Source organism: Eriocheir sinensis, chromosome 8 (assembly GCF_024679095.1).
Source record: "Eriocheir sinensis breed Jianghai 21 chromosome 8, ASM2467909v1, whole genome shotgun sequence".
Lineage (NCBI taxonomy): Eukaryota > Metazoa > Arthropoda > Malacostraca > Decapoda > Varunidae > Eriocheir > Eriocheir sinensis.
The window spans coordinates 8,993,091-9,012,140 of record NC_066516.1 but is presented as its reverse complement, the minus strand read 5'-3'; the positions used below and the strand labels follow the sequence as shown (position 1 = coordinate 9,012,140).

Below are 19,050 nucleotides of genomic sequence, written 5' to 3'. Positions count from 1 at the left end.
AACGTCGAGCGGGGTTTTTGTGTTGTTGTTTTTGTTATTTTGCCCTTGAGCTGCTTTCCTTGCTATAAAAAAAGATACCTAGGATGGCGTATACACCAATCAGGACAGGACTAACTAACTAATCTACTGGTCTTGAATTAGGATTGCAAATAAGAAGCGGATGGTTTGAGAAAGGAAAGAAGGGAAACCATTTTTTTTTGGCTGGAGGGAAAGAGTAAATGAAATCAGTGAGGAACAAACCAAGACTCCTCGCCACCCGAAATTGACCTCTTCTCAGGCTTCTTGTTCTTTTGTCTTTTGTCGGAGCAGTTTCTAGTGTTTTTTTTTTTGTTGCCGTTTTTGTGTTTTTGCCCATGAGCTGCCTCCCTTCCTGTAGTATTAGGATTGGAAATAAGTAGCGGACGGCAACGGCTGATGACCTATTTAACGGCAGCTTAAGGTGATGTGGTTTCTCCGTGACAAATGATAATAATTACAAAACGTTAAGACTGAAAATCCCACCTATATATGGGAGGGATTTACCTTTCATTCCCCTAATCCTCGGAGATCCGGTGACCCAGTGCGGGAAGAATAGAGATTAAGAGCTTAAAATAATCCATCCTTTAGTAACGAGACGATAAGATAGCGAGCGACGATAGGGTTATCAGAGTGTTAAGTGGCGCCTCGATGGATAATGAACTGAAATGGTTATCATAATGTAAAGCTGAAATAAAGGATTAGAGGTGTTGGGTGAAGATAAAACTAAAGATAAATATATGCATAACGATAAGGATGCTACATACAGAGTGAACGCTAATGAGATCTGTAATGTTGCAAATAGATCAAATTAACTAGCGGGGAGCATACGCCAGGGAGTAGCACGTCGCTTCACTCACGCCGTCTCCACCTCTAACGATCCCTCTAAACAAGCATATAGATTCCCCCTCCCCGCCCCTGCAAACAAAGGAATGGAACAGCTTGCCATGGCGAAATATCGGGTCATGTGAAAAAAAAAGGGCTTCACATGAATGAGGGACAGGACGTCATGGTGCAAGGGGGTGGGGGTGGGGGTGAGTTCGTGGAGTGTTGGACTTTGGTAGCAGGTATTGAGAAAGTAAATATATGAGCCAAAATATGGAATTAAAAGGACCAAGAAGACAGGTTCCTCGATGGTGATTCCGTCTAGATGAGTTAAGAATCTTGCCCACCTTAATCACAGCACAGACACTCACCTTCAACCTTTTTAAGTATTACTGATCAAAGGGCTGAATATAAAAGTCAAGCGTTAAAAATCCTTGCTAGATCATGTTTTGAAATATTAATAAAACATGAGACAGTTCGACGAGAGGGGAGGCTAATCTCTCTGCTTCATTATTCATGAACGATTGATTATACCTCGAGGCCATTTATACGATTGGAGTTGCACAATTTAAATAATGCATCTGATGTACTGTCTTTATAACATTTTAAAGATATTTTGAAACTTACGTGTGATGCAACATAAGTAATACAAACAGAAATGCATAAACGTCCTACAGTTATCATTCAATACAGGAGTAAAAAATATGGTGCAGAAACGGTATAGGCAACTGAGTACACTGAGAGGTCTGGTAGTGTGGTCATTAGTATCAGGACACCTCTCCTCCCGAAACTGACCTATCTTTCGGCCACCTCTTTGGATTCTTTTTAGGAGCAGCGAGTAGCGGGCTTTTTTTTTTATTAATGTTTACTTTTCTGTGCCCTTGAGCTGTCTCCTTTGCTGTAAAAAAAAAAAAAAAAAAATGTTTGTCCCTTGCTCCAGTCCCCCTCGTCTCCCTAGTAGAGAACATGTCAGGCCAGGAGGCGTGATGTTAGCCCCTCCGTCACAACGCGTCAGTTTGTTATGCGGCGGTGACATGCGCGGCGCTGCTCCACCCAAGCCCCTCTGCCTTAACCCCGATTTTGCGTATACTGCCTTCAGGGGGCAACAGCCGCAGCACGCAGGTACGACTCGAAGACAACAGCAATAAGGATGAAAATGGTGATAATAAAGATAATAGTGAAAATATTATTACTTGTGATAAAAATGCTAATTATAATAATCATAATGATAATAATAGCCATTCGTTTTCTTCTTCTTCTTCTTCTTCTTCTTCTTCTTCTTCTTCATTATTATTATTATTATTATTATTATTATTATTATTATTATTATTATTATTATTATTATTATTATTATTATTATTATTATTATTATTATTATTATTATTATTATTATTATTATTATTATTATTATTATTATTATTATTATTATTATTATTATTATTATTATTATTATTATTATCTTCAGTATCATTATTATTACCATCTTCATTTCGGGGTCATGTTTGCGTCAGTCAGCCTTTAAATACATGCACCAGTGTTTCTCTCAGCGTGTTGCAAACGGCGGCTGACAGGGACACATTTGCTACCCTACAGGATGTTGATATTAGGGGGCAAGCCTTCCCCCCGCCCCCTCTCCTTCCCTCCCCACGCTGGACTGTTTTTGCCCGCGACACCTGTCAAAAGGGTCTTATCGGCTTTTTTGCTGTCTCATTCTGCCTGCACGGGAGTCGGGGGTTAGTATTGTATTTTGTTTTGGTACAGGAAAGTCGTGTATTGCCAGTTTCATATCCCAGTGCTTTTGTTTTGCATCTCCTCCTCCTTCCATATCGCTTCCTGCTACACTTTCTCTTCTTTGTACTTCTCCACCCACTTCGTCACCGCAATCATCATCATCATTATACTATTATCCTCATTTTTATTGTTTTTTCCTGTCTTCTGTCTTTGTCCTTTTCCACCAAATTATCATCTTCATCTTCTTCGTCATGTTCCTTCTTCTCCTCCTTATTATTGCCATCACCATCACACGCAGCCCCACCAGCACAACTTTCACCATTGTCATAATGCGGAATTTCCTTCTCATCAGGTGTATAGACGTGACCAGGGATTTGAAGGTGGACGGGGGAGGTTCGTTGTCCGGAGTCTGAAGGAGGAGGAGGAGGAGGAGGGGGAGGGGGGGAAGAGGAGGAAGCCGGGAAGGAAGAATCGTGGAGGGGGAAAGAAGTAGGCAAGTGACGGGTATGGAATGAAGAGATCGAGGAAGAAAGGACAGAGGAGGAAATAGAGGAGAGAGGTAGGGAGGAGGAGGCAAGTGAGGGTAGGGGAATGGGAGGAGATCGGGGAAAAAGGGACACGGGATAGAAGGCGGTGAATGAGCCACTGCGGGCCGAGGGATAAAGAAAGGAAAGAAAAATGAGAGAAGCCCTAAATCGACATTGCTCCGAGGATATGTGTCAAAAGGAAACCCCAAAATAGATGATCAAATTCACCTGGCTCCCTCGTGACGCGTCCTGGGACCTAGACACGGACGCATAGACAAACAGACGGACGGACAGAGAGACGGACAGACACACGACCCGGCAGGCAGACAGGAAGACGGACAGATGGAGAGACAGAAACACACACAAACAGACACATAGACAGGCAGAGGGACACACACACACACACACACACACACACACACACACACACACACACACACACACACACACACACACAAAGAAAAAGAAACAGACAGGCAGCCAAAAACAGACAGACAGACAGGCAGACGATAAGACAGACATACAGATAGAGAGACAGTATGATTGGCTGATACACAGAATACACAGACAAACAGACACAACCAGACAGACATACAGGAAGAAGAAGAGATAGGATGACAGACCAAGCTGTTAGGTATACAAATGCTGACACACTGAGGACAGAAAGACAGACGGGTAACAATACACAGACAGACAGAGAGGCATACAGAAAAGACTGAATGCACAACAATAGTGATATATAAGTATTGACAGACTGACTGATACCCCCCCGCCACACACACACACACACAGGCACAGACACAGTATAGCATAACAACCCCAGAACTAATCACGCCCGGCGGAGCAACAAAACAACAAAGGCAACACAGAATATCACAATACACAGCGCCGCCATCATGTAAATTCTAATGGGAACAAATACGACCAACACCCACACACCCACACACACCCACACACCCACCCACCCACACACACACACATTAAAGAGAGGTTTAAAGATAATTCACTTCACAAACACGTGTTGAAAAGGGGAGTCACTTTTGGCGGCGCTCCAGCTTTCCAAACATTACCTACGCTGTTTACCAGAAGGGGGGTGGGGAGCGGGTGCCGGGGTAGTCATGCTAAGGTCAAGGGGTCGGATCAAGAAAGGTCACGTCTTGCTTGGGCTTTGTGCCAGGAAGACTTCGCAAAGATCCTAAAAATATCCTTGTGTAACTGTCGCTTTTTTCTTTTTTTCTTTCTTATTATAAACTTTTTTTTCATTTATTTCCGCGGGGACATAGTTGATATTTGCTGATCTTGACAGTTTTCAGTATACATTTTTTCTTGTTTTTTTTATTTGTGTCCTGGATATGAGTGGTCGTAGTAGTAGTAGCAGTAGTAGTATACGTAATAGTAGTAGTAGTATTTGTAGTAGTAGTAGTAGTAGTAGTAGTAGTAGTAGTAGTAGTAGTAGTAAAGGAAGAACAATAAAGATAACGGAAAAGTAAGAAAAGAAAAACAAATGAGGAAGAATAAGCAACAGCACCCGAAGAAGAAAAAGAAGGAGAAGAACAAGAACAAGAGCAAGAACAAAAACAAAAACAAGAAAAAGAACAAGAGCAAGAAGAAGAATAAAAAAAGTAAAAAATAAGAAAAAAGAAAAGGAAAAATAAGAAACATCAGCAGCAGTGGTATATATAGTCTCATCGGCAAAGGTAGAACACTAATATAACTTTACCTGCCCGAACAATACCTTGCCTTTGAACATGGGAACCGCCGTGCTGGTCGGACCCATTGCAAACAGCCGGAGCGGTGAAGAAACCTAATATTCGTTCACGTTGAGGTCCAGTGCTTTGTTTGTGGAGATTAGAAGTCGCAGTAATAACCACACACACACACACACACACACACACACACACACACACACACACACACACACACACACACACACACACGCACACGGACACGCACTCACACGGTTCCTCTTTGATGGAGTGTGACTTCCTACTTACAATTGCTTCACATGATTGCCTCTGCCTTGCCTCCTGGGTTGTACGAGATGTGAGCCTCTTGTGCCCCCTCCCGCCGGCTGATGCACCTCTGAAGTGTTCTTGCGTTCTCCTCTTCCTCCTCCTCTTTCTCCTTCTCCGCCTCTCTCGTCTCCCCTTTCTCCTCTTACTTTTCTTCGTTTTCTTCTTTATCATCTTCTTCCGGGTCATTTTCTTCTTCCCTCTCCTCTTAGTTATCGTTTTCCTTTTCCTCTTCCTCCTCCTCTTCCTCCCTCTCCTCTTCGTTTTCTTCGTTTTCTTCTTCTTTTTCTCCCCCTTTTCCTCTTTCGTCTCCTCTTTCTTTTTCTTCTTTTTCTTCCGCTTCTTGGTCCTCTTCTTCCTCCTTCTGCTCTTAGATTTCGTTTTCTTCTTCGTCTTCTTCCGGGTCTTCCTCTTCCTCCTTCGCCTCTTACATTTCGTTTTCTTGTTCGTCTTCTTCCGGGTCTTCCTCTTCCTCCTTCGCCTCTTACATTTCGTTTTCTTCTTCGTCTTCTTCCGGGTCTTCCTCTTCCTCCTTCGCCTCTTACTTTTCGTTTTCTTCGTTGTCTTCCTCCTTCTCTTTTTCTTCTTGCTTGTTTACCGCGGCAAGACTGTTTTTCTTGTTCTGTTGAGTTGTATTTTTGTTGTTTTTGATTGAATGTTTCTTCCTCTTCTTGCGCTCTTTGTTGTTGTTGTTGTTGTTGTTCTTTATCAGGATATTGTCACTGTTGCTATTGATATTATTTTTCAGTTTCAGTTCAACTATTTCATATTGTCACCCTTTTTATCCTCCTCCTCCTCCTCCTCCTCCTCTTCCTTCTCCTCTTCCTCCTCTTCTTCAATTGCAGCAGGTAATAACAACGCCTCGTCTCCTTCAGGATTATGACCTATTTCTCACCGTCTTGACACACACACACACACACACACACACACACACACACACACACACCGTCATTTCTCTGGATTATTAAACTTCCTCTTCCTTCACCCTTACCCCCTCCCTTTCCATCCCCTCTCCCTTCTCCCTTACCCTCTCCCTTCTCTCTTCCCCTCTCCCTTCTCCCTGCCTCTCCCCTCCCTCCCTTTCCCCTTCTGCCTACTGCCACACTCATTTAATTTTCCAGCTTGTTTCGTTTTTCGTATCCTCTTTCTCCTCCTCCTCTTCCTTTTCTTCTTCCTTCCTCTTCCTAGTCGTCTCACTGTTGACGCTCCATTTTTCATTTCGTCTGACTTTCGGGGTTGTGTAATAAATCCTTCTTTTAGTTATGTAATTTATATTTATCAACGCGCTATATATCCTTCTTATAGTCATGTAATTTATATTAATACTCTATATATCCTTCTTATAGGTGTGTGACTTGTATTTATTAAGACGCACACATATATACACAAAGAAAAATACATCATAGTTTCAACAGACGGAATATTACGAGCTTGACTCAGTCTTTTATAAATACAATTAGGTAAGAATAGCTGGGTAGAAAAGTCTGGCAATTCTATTTCTGCATTCTAAACTGGAATCCCACAAATTCTTTCCCTTCCTCTGCACTTTAATCTCGTTTCCTCTTTGGCTTATATTTTCGCTGTAATATACGATCACTATTTTGGTCCCTAAACCTATAAACTGGCGTTCCACAGTGGTGTGTTCAATCAACTGCCCTGTTTCTCTTGTTCATTAATGGTCTTTCCAAAACAAATGGTTCCGTCCTGTCGTGCGCCGGTGACTTTCCTAGCATAGCCCCACAGTTTCCAGCAAAAGTTTCTCAAAACACAAATTATATAACTTGAGGATGGACGCCACAGAACGCTTAACATTTGATCTTTCTATTATTTTTGAATTTGGCTGAAAGAACTTGGTGTCTTTTATTGACTCAAAAACTCAAATTATCCACCTGACAACTCGACACGACCTTCCATTCTTTCAAGAGGAGAGCATCAAAACACCTCTCCAACCGAAAGTGGCCTCTCTTTTGGCCACTCTCCCATTAGCGGGCTTTTTTTTTCTCAGTTACTTTTATTTCCCTTGAGCTACATTCTTTACTGTAAATAATGCTAACTGCTCTTCTGAACTTGCTGACTATAGGCCTCCATCTCTCCCTCGTCCCCGCCACACACTCCTTGCTACTGTGCCTCATCCCTATTCTGCCTTATAGCTCCTTATGCAAGAGTCAACCAGTACCTTTATTCTTTCGGCCCTGTCTCTAGTAAACTCTGGAGCAGCCTTTATTTGTATGTCTTTCCTACTACGATAAATAGCTTCAAGAGTATCAAGACACTTCTCTAACCTAAAATGACCAGTCTTTTGGAACTCCTTTTTGTGTTCTTCTGTTTGTCTGAGTCGCCCTTTGCTGTTTTATTGTGTTTTTGTTTTTCTTTTACTCTTAACCTGCCTCCTTTCCTGTAAATCTCTCTCTCTCTCTCTCTCTCTCTCTCTCTCTCTCTCTCTCTCTCTCTTCACACCCGACCTCTGCTGAGAGAAGGTCGCCCCACAACAGCGCTTGCCCTGTGTTTTCGTCGTGCTCTTGTGGACCTTTTGTGTTGCCTGTGATTTCCCGACACCTGTTTGGTGTGTGTTCGCTTGTGGTTTCTGCCTGTGGTTGCCTCTGTGATTTGTGTTTCCGGTGTTTTGTGATCTGGCTGTTTCCGGTGTTCTGCGTGGGTTTCAGAGTGATTCAAGTGTGTTGTGTTTCCGGTGTTTTTGCGTGTGATTTGGCTGGTACTGCGTGTGTTTCAGTGTTTTGAGTGTGCTGTTTTGTTTCCGGTGTTTTGCGTGTGATTTGGCTGTTTTCGAGTGTTCTGCGTTTCAGTGTGTTGTGTCTCCAGTGCTTTTGCGTGTGATTTGGCTGTTTATAGTGCTGCCAGTGGTTTCCTCAGTGATTTGTGTTTGGTGTTTTGCGTGTGATCTGGCTGTTTCCGGGTGTTCTGCGTGGGTTTCAGAGTGATTCAAGTGTGTTGTGTTTCCGGTGTTTTTGCGTGTGATTTGGCTGCTTCTAAAACTGCGTGTGTTTCAGTGTTTTGAGTGTGCTGTTTTTTGTCCGGTGTTGGTGCGTGTGATTTGGATGTTTTCGAGTGTTCTGCGTTTCGAGTGTGTTGTGTTTCCAGTGCTTTTGCGTGTGATTTGGTTGTTTATAGTGCTCTGCGTGGGTTTCAGAGTGTTTTGAGTGTGCTGTTGTATTTCAGGTGTTTTTTAGAGTGATTTGAGGGTGTTTAGTCGTGCTTGTGCTTGGGTTTCTGTGTGTTTGTGTCCTGAGTGTGACTAGTGTCTCACGCGTGATTTGGGTGTCGACAACCCACCCTTTGAATTCCCTGAGGATTCAATCTGCTCCTCCTCACTACACCCTCTTTAAATCCCATAGAGGATTAACACTTCCTGCACCCCTTTCCCTCACCTCACCTAAGCCCCCCCCACCCTCGCTCACCTCACATCCCTTTTGCTCCTCCTCATCCCCTAGAGGATTAGCCCTTCCTACTCCTTCCTCACCTCCACATATTTCTAAGCCCTCCCTCACTCACCTTACCTCACATCCTATTTACCCATCCCTTCACCCACCTTACCTCGCCTCTTTCTTAACCTTTCTTGTTCTCACACACCTCCTCACCTCACATCCCTTCTCCTCCTCCTCTCCCCTTACCTCCTTTCCCAAACTCCCTCTCACTCATCTCGCCTATTTCCTAATCCTCCTTGATCTCACACACCTCACTCACCGCCTCCCTTTCCCCTCTTTACTCACCTCACATCCCTTCCTCTCTCCCACCTCACCTATTTCCTAACCCTCCTTGATCTCACACACCTCACTCACCGCCTCTCTTTCCCCCTCTTTACTCACCTCATCCCTTCCTACTCCTCCTCTCCCACCTCACCTATTTCCTAACCCTCCTTGATCTCACACACCTCACTCACTGCCTCTCTTTCCCCTCTTTACTCACCTCACATCTCTTCCTACTCCTCCTCTCCCCTCACCTATTTCCAACCCTCCTTGATCTCACACCTCACTCACGCCTCTCTTCCCCTCTTTACTCACCTCACATCCCTTCCTACTCCTCCTCTCCCACCTCACCTATTTCCTAACCCTCCTTGATCTCACACACCTCCCTTTCCCCTCTTTACTCACCTCATCCCTTCCTACTCCTCCTCTCTCTCACTTTTCCTCCATTACTAAACTACCTCTCACACCTCACCCCTTTCCTAATCCCCTTCACTTTGTGTTTTATCTCTTTCATTTCAGCTAAGATGGCACCTAAGAAGTGCAGTACTTGTAACGGTAGCTTCTCAGCTCACTTTTTACAGGGCGTTCTGCTGTCTGTCGACTGTGTCTGTCCAGGCAGCATCTCGAGACAAGACTGCAGGAGCAGGAAGAGAAGATGGAAGAAGGCCAGAATAAAATAATGGAGCTTTCTCTCACCAGGCAGCATCTCGAGACCAGACTGCAGGAGCAAGAAGAGAAGATGGAAGCAGGTCAGAATAAAATAATAGAGCTTTGCACTGTTGCCTCCTTGCAGGAATTCATCCAGGCTAACGTTGCTGTGGTGCCAAACCCTTCTCCAACCGCCCCTTGCCCTCAGCGGTACCGTCGACACCAGCGGACAACACCACGCAACGGGAGGATGCTAGTGGCACCGACCATGATGGCTTCACCGTCGTGAATGGAGGAGCCAAACCAGCCAGACAAGCGATTTATCCTGTTCATTGCTTCAACAGGTTTGCCATTCTGGAGGAGGAGGACGAGCAGGAGAACACCTTCCTGGTGGGTGACTCCATGATTCGCCAGCAGGTCGTTGAGTTCTGCGGCAGAGTTCCTCGTCGAAGACGGAACTATTGCTATCCTGGTGCTGGGATCGACGACATAACTGCTGCTCTTGAGGAGATCTCCCCAGGCTACTAATGATTCACTGTTTGTTATCCACACAGGTACGAACGACGTCACCACGACCCGGTCTGAGGAACTCCTGGAGAAGTACCGTAGGCTCATCCAGCAGTATAAGACTAAATCCCTAACATTTTGATTTCAGGAGTTCTACCACGGACTTGGGCGGAGAGCGACTTTTCAGTAAGGCCTTCAGCCTAAACAACCGCTTACAGACTCTTTGCAGGAGCTTGACGTGGAGTTCCTAAACGCATGGGACAATTTCTATGGACAAATGAACTTTTCCACAGGGACGGATTGCACCTTTCTCCCATCGGGGCAGCCAGACTCGGAAGGCTCTCAACGAAGCAGTGCGTGTCATCCGAGCAAAAACGAGTCACGGCCACGTCCTCCACCCCGCCCGTGTAAATAGACGCCGTGCATCGCAACAAACCCGTAACCGTGATCCCGCAAGTACCACCACCTGTATTACCAAGCCTCTAGATAACTTAAAATCCTTAGTTTCAATGCGCGTAGCCTAAGAAACAAATTTGATGAACTGAGATGTCTTGCTTTAACAGAAAATTTTGACATAATTGCTATAACTGAAACATTTATCGACACCACAAATATTGATTTAAGTTCCGAATACAACATAGATGGCTACAGACTCTTCAACAAAGATCGTGTAAACCGTAGAGGCGGTGGCGTCGCCCTTTATGTCAAAAGCTATTTGCAACCCACCGACAAAACACCGGGAAACAGTAACGTTGAACATTTGTGCGTGCGAATAAACATTGCAAAAGTCAATTTAAATATATCTGTCACCTACAGACCTCCCGGGCAATCATCTGATGACGACCTTGAAATGTACAGCGTCTTAAGGCAGTCACTTAATAACAACGACTCACTGATATTAGGAGACTTTAACCTCCCCATATCGACTGGGCGACACTGTCAGGTACAGAAGGCGAGTCACATAGAATGATCGAATTTCTAGAAGAAAATTATCTAAGCCAAATGGTTTCTGAGCCAACTCGACAAAATAATATACTCGACCTTGTTATAACAACCCAAGATAACCTAGTCAGTAGTGTCACGGTAGGAGAACACCTCGGTTCTTGCGATCATAAATTAGTGCGCGTCGACATTAAAGCTCAATCATCAGTGACTGAAAATAAAGTAAAGGTGCCCAATTTCAAAAGAGCTAACTTCGTAGAAATCCGACAAAACTAACAGAAATACAACTATCAGATGACGGCAACGTAGAGGAAGCCTGGCTAAGCCTTAAAATCACTTACTCACTCAGCAGAACACATTCGTCCCTTGTGCGAGAAGCGAATTAACACTAATAAAAGCCCACCGTGGTTTAATAGCGAAATTAAACAATCAGTCAATGAGAGAAAATTGTTTTACAGGTTAAAGAAAGAACAAAGCACGCCCGAGAACATTAGACTCTATAATGATGCCAGGCGACGAGTAAAAAGACTAGTAGGTCAGGCAAAGCGTAGATATGAAGAAAATATTGCAGCCAACTGTAAAAATAACCCGAAATCTTTCTTCAGTTACATAAACAACAGAAAGGCGATCAAAAGTGGTATTGGACCTTTAACAAACAGCGACGGTGCACTAGTGACTGACAGCCAACACATTGCAAACCTCTTAAACAATTACTTTTCCTCGGTGTTTAATACTAACAGTCTTCCTCTCGCTACCACCAACACCAGTACTATTGTAAATCTCGAGCATGCATTGCCTAATTTTGAAATAACAACCGATGAAGTCCTCAAAGCTCTCCATTCACTTAAAACAAATAAAAGTCCTGGACCTGACAAAGTATATCCAACTCTGCTGAAAGAAATGAAGAGCGAAATACTCTCCTCCCTCACAACCGTATTCAATATGTCCTTGCGACAAGGCATCGTCCCTTCAGATTGGAAAAAGGCTAACGTGACACCGATTTTCAAGAAAGGAGACAAAAAAGTACCAGGTAATTACAGGCCCATTAGTCTAACTTCGGTTGTAGGTAAGCTACTTGAGTGCATAATTAGAGACAAAATTGTGAGTTACCTTGAAAGCCACTCATTGATTGGGGACTCACAACATGGCTTCCGAAACAAAAGATCCTGCCTATCAAACCTATTAACCTTTTATAACGACCTCTTCACTGTTTATGACGTAACCAAATCACTGGACGTAGTCTATCTTGATTTCCAGAAAGCGTTTGATAAAGTCCCGCATCATAAATTACTTTACAAATTAAAGCAAATAGGTATTGACGGTCAAGTAAACCAATGGATCGCGAATTGGTTGAGCAACAGACAACAAAGAGTAGTGATTGACGGATTTAACTCAGAGTGGGCGCCGGTCACTAGTGGCGTCCCTCAGGGCTCGGTCCTTGGCCCAGTGCTCTTCATTATTTACATCAACGACGTGGATGTTGGACTCAATAACCGCATTAGTAAATTTGCAGACGACACAAAGATTGGTAACTCGGTTCTCACTGACGAAGACAGGCAAAGCCTCCAAGAGGATTTGCACAAAATTTCAGCTTGGTCGGATAGATGGGAGATGCCCTTTAACGTAGACAAGTGCCAGGTCCTTCAAGTTGGAACGAGGAATAAGAAGTTCGAATACGAAATGCGCGGCGTTAAACTCAAAAGCGTTCAATGCGTCAAAGACTTGGGGGTCAAAATCGCGTCAAACCTCAAATTCTCACAGCAATGCATCGATGCAGCAAATAAAGCGAACAGAATGTTGGGCTTCATTAAAAGAAACTTTGTATTCAAGAATAAAGATGTAATACTCGCTCTACAACAGTTTAGTCAGACCCCACTTGGAATATGCGGTACAGTTTTGGTCCCCCCACCATGCAAAGGATATTGCTAAATTAGAAGGTGTTCAGCGTCGGGCAACGAAAATGATCCCTTCCTTGCGCAACAAATCCTACGAAGAAAGGCTTTCTATCCTTAACATGTTCTCTCTTGAGAAACGTCGCCTCCGAGGAAAATTGATCGAATGTTTTAAAATACTTAATGGTTTCACGAATGTAGACAGATCAACATTGTTTATGATCGATGACACTTTGCGCACGAGGAACAATGGCGTAAAACTCAGATGTAGACAAGTAAATTCAGACTGCACCAAATTTTTCTTCACCAACGTTGTAGTGCGAGAATGGAATAAGCTTCCACCATCAGTGGTCCAGTGTAACACGATTGACTCCTTCAAAATTAAGCTCGACCGTCACTTCCTTCAACTTAATATCAACTAGAGTAGAAATGCAACGTTTTGGAGTCTTCTGATTAATGTAAAATCACTTAGGTTTAAGGACAGACCACCAAGTCTGGACCATGGGGTCTGTGTGGTCTGATTTTCTATGTAAATCTATCTATGTAAATCTCTCTCTCTCTCTCTCTCTCTCTCTCTCTCTCTCTCTCTCTCTCTCTCTCTCTCTCTCTCTCTCTCTCTCTCTCTCTCTCTCTCTCTCTCTCTCTCTCTCTCTCTCTCTCTCTCTCTCTCTCTCTCTCTCTCTCTCTCTCTCTCTCTCTCTCTCTCTCTCTCTTCTCTCTCTCATAATCTCATCTTTCTCTCTCTCACACATTACCTGAGGCTTATTATTTTTTTTTATATATATTTTTTCTCTGCATAATAATCTCATCTTTCTCGGCGGAGTCTGCGTCTTGATCCGACCATTAATCTCCGTTGAGCTGCGGGTGTGTGTTTGTGTGTCTGTATGAGAAGAAGTGTAGAAGTGTTGCTCTCGTACCCCCCCCTAAGTGTTGAGCGTATTGCGTGTGCCTAGTGTTGTTGTCTTTCCCGTGTGTTATAAATTCGTCCTCTGCTGATATTGGCAGTGAACGAAATCACAAAAAAAATCTCCCGAAACGAAAAAAAGGAAAGTGGTGAGAACGTAGTAATAAAAAAGAAGGGTTGGGAATTTAGTGACGTTAGTGTAAAAAAAAAATGTTTATCTGTGATGTTGAAATAACTCACAAAAAAGTCTTCTGAAATAAAAAAAAGGAGAAGAGTGAAAACGAAATAAGAACACATAGGACGAAAAACTAGTGACGTCAAAGTGTAGAAAATAGTTCATCTGTGAGGCTAAAACTAGATTCACACACAAAAAAATGAAGAAAGTGGAGAAAACAATTAGGTAGAAAACAAGGGGCGAAAAAATAGTGACGTTAGTTTAAAAAATGGTTATCTTTGTGATGCTGGAATAAGTTACGTGAAAAAAGGAGATAAAAAAAAAGATATGGGGAAGGGGGTTAATAGACTAATGGGACGAGGCTGTATACCTAAGGGACAGGGTTAGGTTGAGGAGGTAGATATATGTGGATGTGTCGACAGTGAGGGCATGTTACTAAGGGAGGAATGGAAGGATTGGAAGGAGGGGAAGGAAGAATGGGTTTAAAGAGTAGTGAGGGTATATTGGTAAGATATGTAGGATAGTGATGGAAGGGATGGAAGGAAGGGAGGGAGGGATGAATTGCATGGTTTAAAGAGTAATGAGTGTATGGTTATGAGGAAGGGATGGAAGGAGGGGAAGGAAGGGAGGGAAGGGTTTAAATAGCAGTGACGGTATGTTGAAAAGGGAGGAATGAATGAGGAGGGGAAGAAGGGAAGGATTTAAGGTGGTGTTGGTGTTGGCCGTATCTGATGCTCTTAAACCCGTAAACGTGATGGGAAACATGTCCTGATGCTGTCTGGCGTGTGTGTGTGTGTGTGTGTGTGTGTGTGTGTGTGTGTGTGTGCGTGCGTTGCAGCTAGGGAGGCAAGTTATATTGACCGGTTCCACAATTCTGCCTGCCTGCCTATTGTGTCTGTCTGTCTGTGTGTCTTTTTTTTGTGTGTGTCTGTTTGTGTGGCTGTGTATGTTTTTTTCGTTGTTTGTCTGTCTGTGTTTGTCTTTTTCTGTCTGTGTGTCTGTCTGTGTTTGTCTTTCTGTCTGCCTGTCTGTGTATGCTTGTTTGTTTGTCTGTTTGTGTCTTTGTGTGTTTGTTTTTTTCGTTGTTTGTCTGTCTGTTTTGTCTTTTTCTGTCTGTATGTCTGTCTGTGTTTGTCTTTCTGTCTGGCTGTCTGTGTATGCTTGTTTGTTTGTCTGTTTGTGTCTTTGTGTGTTTGTTTTTTTCGTTGTTTGTCTGTCTGTTTTGTCTTTTTCTGTCTGTGTGTCTGTCTGTATTTGTCTTTCTGTCTGGCTGTCTGTGTATGCTTGTTTGTTTGTCTGTTTGTGTCTTTGTGTGTTTGTTTTTTTCGTTGTTTGTCTGTCTGTTTTGTCTTTTTCTGTCTGTGTGTCTGTCTGTGTTTGTCTTTCTGTCTGCCTGTCTGTGTATGCTTGTTTGTTTGTCTGTTTGTGTCTTTGTGTGTTTGTTTTTTTCGTTGTTTGTCTGTCTGTTTTGTCTTTTTCTGTCTGTGTGTCTGTCTGTGTTTGTCTTTCTGTCTGCCTGTCTGTGTATGCTTGTTTGTGTCTTTGTGTGTTTGTTTTTCTGCGTGTCTGTGCGTGCGTGTCTTTGTGTGTCTCTGTTCGTGTGTGTGTTTGTCTTCCCTGTTGGTCTCCGTCGTGGTGGCTTATGCAGGTTAGTAATACGAAGGCGAACACGCTGAGATCTTTATAGGAATACACCCTCCTGAATCACCATTATACATAAATAGCAGAGTGCGCAAGGATCATCATCGTCATCACCACCATCATCGTCGTCGCCATCAATGATTTATAATAACCATCAATATTATTATACACTATAAATTGTAAAGTTGGCTTATAGTTCTGGACATTTTTTTATTTAAAGCGAGAGGACATACAATTCTAAAGTTTAAGAGGTGTGTATGTATGTGTGTGTGTGTGTGTGTGTGTGTGTGTGTGTGTGTGTGTGTGTTTGAGTGTGAGTGTGCACAGGCGATATCTGACGGTGGGGGGAAGAGGGGGGGGGGGGAGTACCGTGTTGGTGGTGAAAATGTAAAAATAGTAAAAATATCGTATATGGTGGTGGAGTTTTGGAGTTGGTGCGGATATGTGGTGGTGGTGGTGTTGGGGTGGTGATGATTTAATTGAAAAATATAGTAGAAGGCTCTGAGAAGGGTGCTAGACGGCTGTTGTGGCGTCAGCACCCAAAGTTATGGTATTGGTGGTGATGGTGGTGATGGGGGATGTGGAGCGATGCTTTTTGGTGATGTCAAGGGTGATGGAGAGGGAAGTGGCGATGATGGGTGAAGAGTTGGAGGTGGTGGTGATAGGACTGGAGGAGGTGGTGGTGGAGGTGGAACTGGTGGTGGTGGTGGTGGTGGTTGTGGTGGAAGAGGTATTGGTAACTATGGAAGAGACAGGGTAGGTGGTGGTGTTGATGATGATGGTGGTGGTGGTGGTGGAGTTGGTGGAGGTGGGACTGGTGGGAGGTGAGGGAGTTTTGGTGGTGGTGGAGCAGGTGTCGATGGTTTTGGGGGAGACGGGACAGGTGGTGTTTGGGGTTGTATGGGTGTTTTGTGTGGTGGTGAGTGTGTTTTTGGTGTTTTGCGGTTGGGGAATGGTTGTGGTGACTGTGTTGGTGGTGGAAGAGGTGTTGCGAGTCTTCGGGGAGAGGGGGCAGATGGTGGTGGTGGTGGTCACTTCGGAGTCATGTTGGACGGTGGACTCGAGCGTGAGCACGGAGCTGCGGGAGGATTGGCTACCGCTGCGCCAGATGGGGCACGAGTGTACGACATGGCCTCGACGATCCAGCTCGGAGCGTGCCAGCGGGTCCGAGTTGCAGTTCCTGAGGCGATGAAGGCAGGGCAGGAGGGGGTGCGGCCCGTCGCTGTTTGCGGCGGAGTTCGGAAAGCATGGCACCCCGCTGCCTTTCCTGCATGACCCCAGTGGCAGCAGAGTGAGGGACGTGGCGCTGTTTCCTCGTGGGAGAACCGTAGGCGACGTAGGGGAAGTTGGATTCGTTTTGTCTGCCTTGTTTGTCTCCGGCCCGTTGAACAGCCTTTTGTGGACCGCCCGCCCCAGACAGCACGCCCAGTTCACCAGAAGCATCAGGAACTGTTTATAGGCCGTTCTGTAGTTTTCGTTACTGGCAGCGTAGACGATGAAGTTCACGCCGTATTGTGTCCAGTAGATCATAAAGATGGCGATGCCCAACTGGATTTTACGTTCCGAGAAGAGGGAGTCCACACTGTACGCGCACATGGGAATGACGCACGCCAGAAACAAGAACAGTAACATCAGCAGCAACACCGTAGACTTCATCATGCTACGGAAGCGCTGCGAGGCGAGTTCCGGCGGCCTGAAGGAAGGAAGAGACAGAGTGAAGTAGAGGTTCACGAGGCAGCATTGAGCAACTAAAGCTTGCTTCACACGAGCGGTTTTTTCCCGCGCGGTTCGTCTGCAGCAGTGCACAGAATACTCGTCAGTTTGTCGGTGTTTGTTCGAGATGGAGGACGTAAAGAAGAGAGTGATCTCTGTGTATATAATGAACAAGGTGTTAAAAAAGAAGCGACCAAGTAAATGGTGGACTCATCCAATAAACAATCCTGACCTGAAAGCTGATGAAGAAAAGTTTTTCAATTATTTTCGCATGTCACCTCCTACATTTGAAGAACCTGTGAGCAAAATGAACCTCTGCCACAGATTAACCACGATTGCCGCTCGGAGAAAAACCTCCCGTCTGAAGGGCTCCATAGACTTTTAGACTCTAGAGTAGTGGTTCTCAACTGGTGGTCCATAGTGACTTTTTCGGTGGTCCATAAGACGTCCACTGTATTTGGTAATAAATTGGAAAATGAATGTACATGATTTTAGATTTATTAAAAATTCAGAACGAACAATATTTAGTCAAAATAAATAATTGGCCATTCATTTTATTATATTATTCCTATATAAGAAATATATTGGCAATCTTTAAAATGTAGCTGCTGAGTAACACTTCGAGTCACTTTCAACTTCTAAATTTAATTTATTCTAATATGAATATCCAAGATTCACTGTGTGAGTCAAGGTGACTCCTTGCAAGTTGATTCCTTGCAGCTGCCGCGCGCCTACATATAACATTCGTAAAATGGCGGCCATTATTTTATATAATTCATTGAAATTCTGTTTTGAAGAATTATAATTCAAACCAAAGTGCTTCTTGTGTATGCTTGATATAACCCCACTCAAAAATGAAATGGTCCACGACATTTTTTTTATTGGGTTGGTGGTCCGTACGTGGTCTTTAATGGGTTGAGAACCATTGCTCTAGAGTATTCTAAACCGTCTGGCGCCGCGCGGGTTGTCAGTGCACGCCGCTGGTACATCATTGCCGCGCGGCCAGCGTGTGTGAAGGGCCTCATTGAACTTCATCGATTTCTAAACCGCGCGGGAAAACCGCGCGGGAAAAAAACGCTCGTGTGAAGCAGGCCTAACTATTTAGACACACGCCTCCCGCCGCCCACCACCGGGTACTCAGCATCGCTATCTACGCCAAGGCAGTTGTGTTTTACCTCGCTTTTACTTGTAGTGGAGGCTGTTTTCTGCTTGTTTAAACGCCTTGTTACAGGAATATAATGTGTGGACTGACACGAACTTTAGTTAAGGAATATGACATTAGTTGCAGATGTGGAAGCGCATCCGTACACCCGCCGAGAAACATATCTTGGCCCACAAATTCAGTTTTCAGAAGTAATTTAAATTTGCTCCAGATAAAAGAGAAATCTTTTTAAAAAAGCTGATGTAGCTCTGGGAAGTTTTTGATGAAAGTAAGTTATGCGTGCTGGACGAAGATTCGTGTCCACCGGCTTCACTAAGTAGTTTTGGATTAGCTCATCCAATACCAGTGAGGGTGTGAAGATATATAAATAATGCCCAGCCTCATCTTCCTGACTAGTGAAACCAGATTGGCGAGACCGTTTTTGCGTTGGCTCCCGCGGGTCCTTTCCTCCCTGCCGCTCTGCCACACAGTCCCAACACCTATCTCTTCCTGTCACATGTTATCTATAGCTAACATATGAGAGGAAATGATAGGTGTTGGGAGTGTGTGGCAGAGCGGCGGGGAGGAAAGGATCCACGAGAGCCAAGGCAAAAATATCTGGTTGCGCTAGATAGAGCTTGAGCTTGTCGATACCACTGGCGGAAGTTGAAGA

The 19,050-nt window shown here is 44.2% G+C and overlaps 1 protein-coding gene across 5 annotated transcripts in view; it reads right to left on the bottom strand.

Annotated features, from left to right (window-relative positions):
• LOC126995460 (protein trapped in endoderm-1-like) overlaps positions 1 to 19,050 on the bottom strand; it is a 110,755-nt gene that overhangs the window by 28,510 nt on the left and 63,195 nt on the right. For 4 of the 5 annotated variants that reach the window (XM_050855019.1, XM_050855018.1, XM_050855020.1 and 1 more), the window contains exon 5: positions 15,788 to 17,216. The exons of the other annotated variant lie outside the window; for it this stretch is intronic. In XM_050855019.1, the coding sequence (XP_050710976.1) occupies positions 16,037 to 17,216 (1,180 nt within the window). In that variant the 3' untranslated portion in view covers positions 15,788 to 16,036. Of the gene's footprint in view, positions 1 to 15,787; positions 17,217 to 19,050 lie in introns of those variants that run through there. 5 annotated transcript variants of the gene reach the window in all.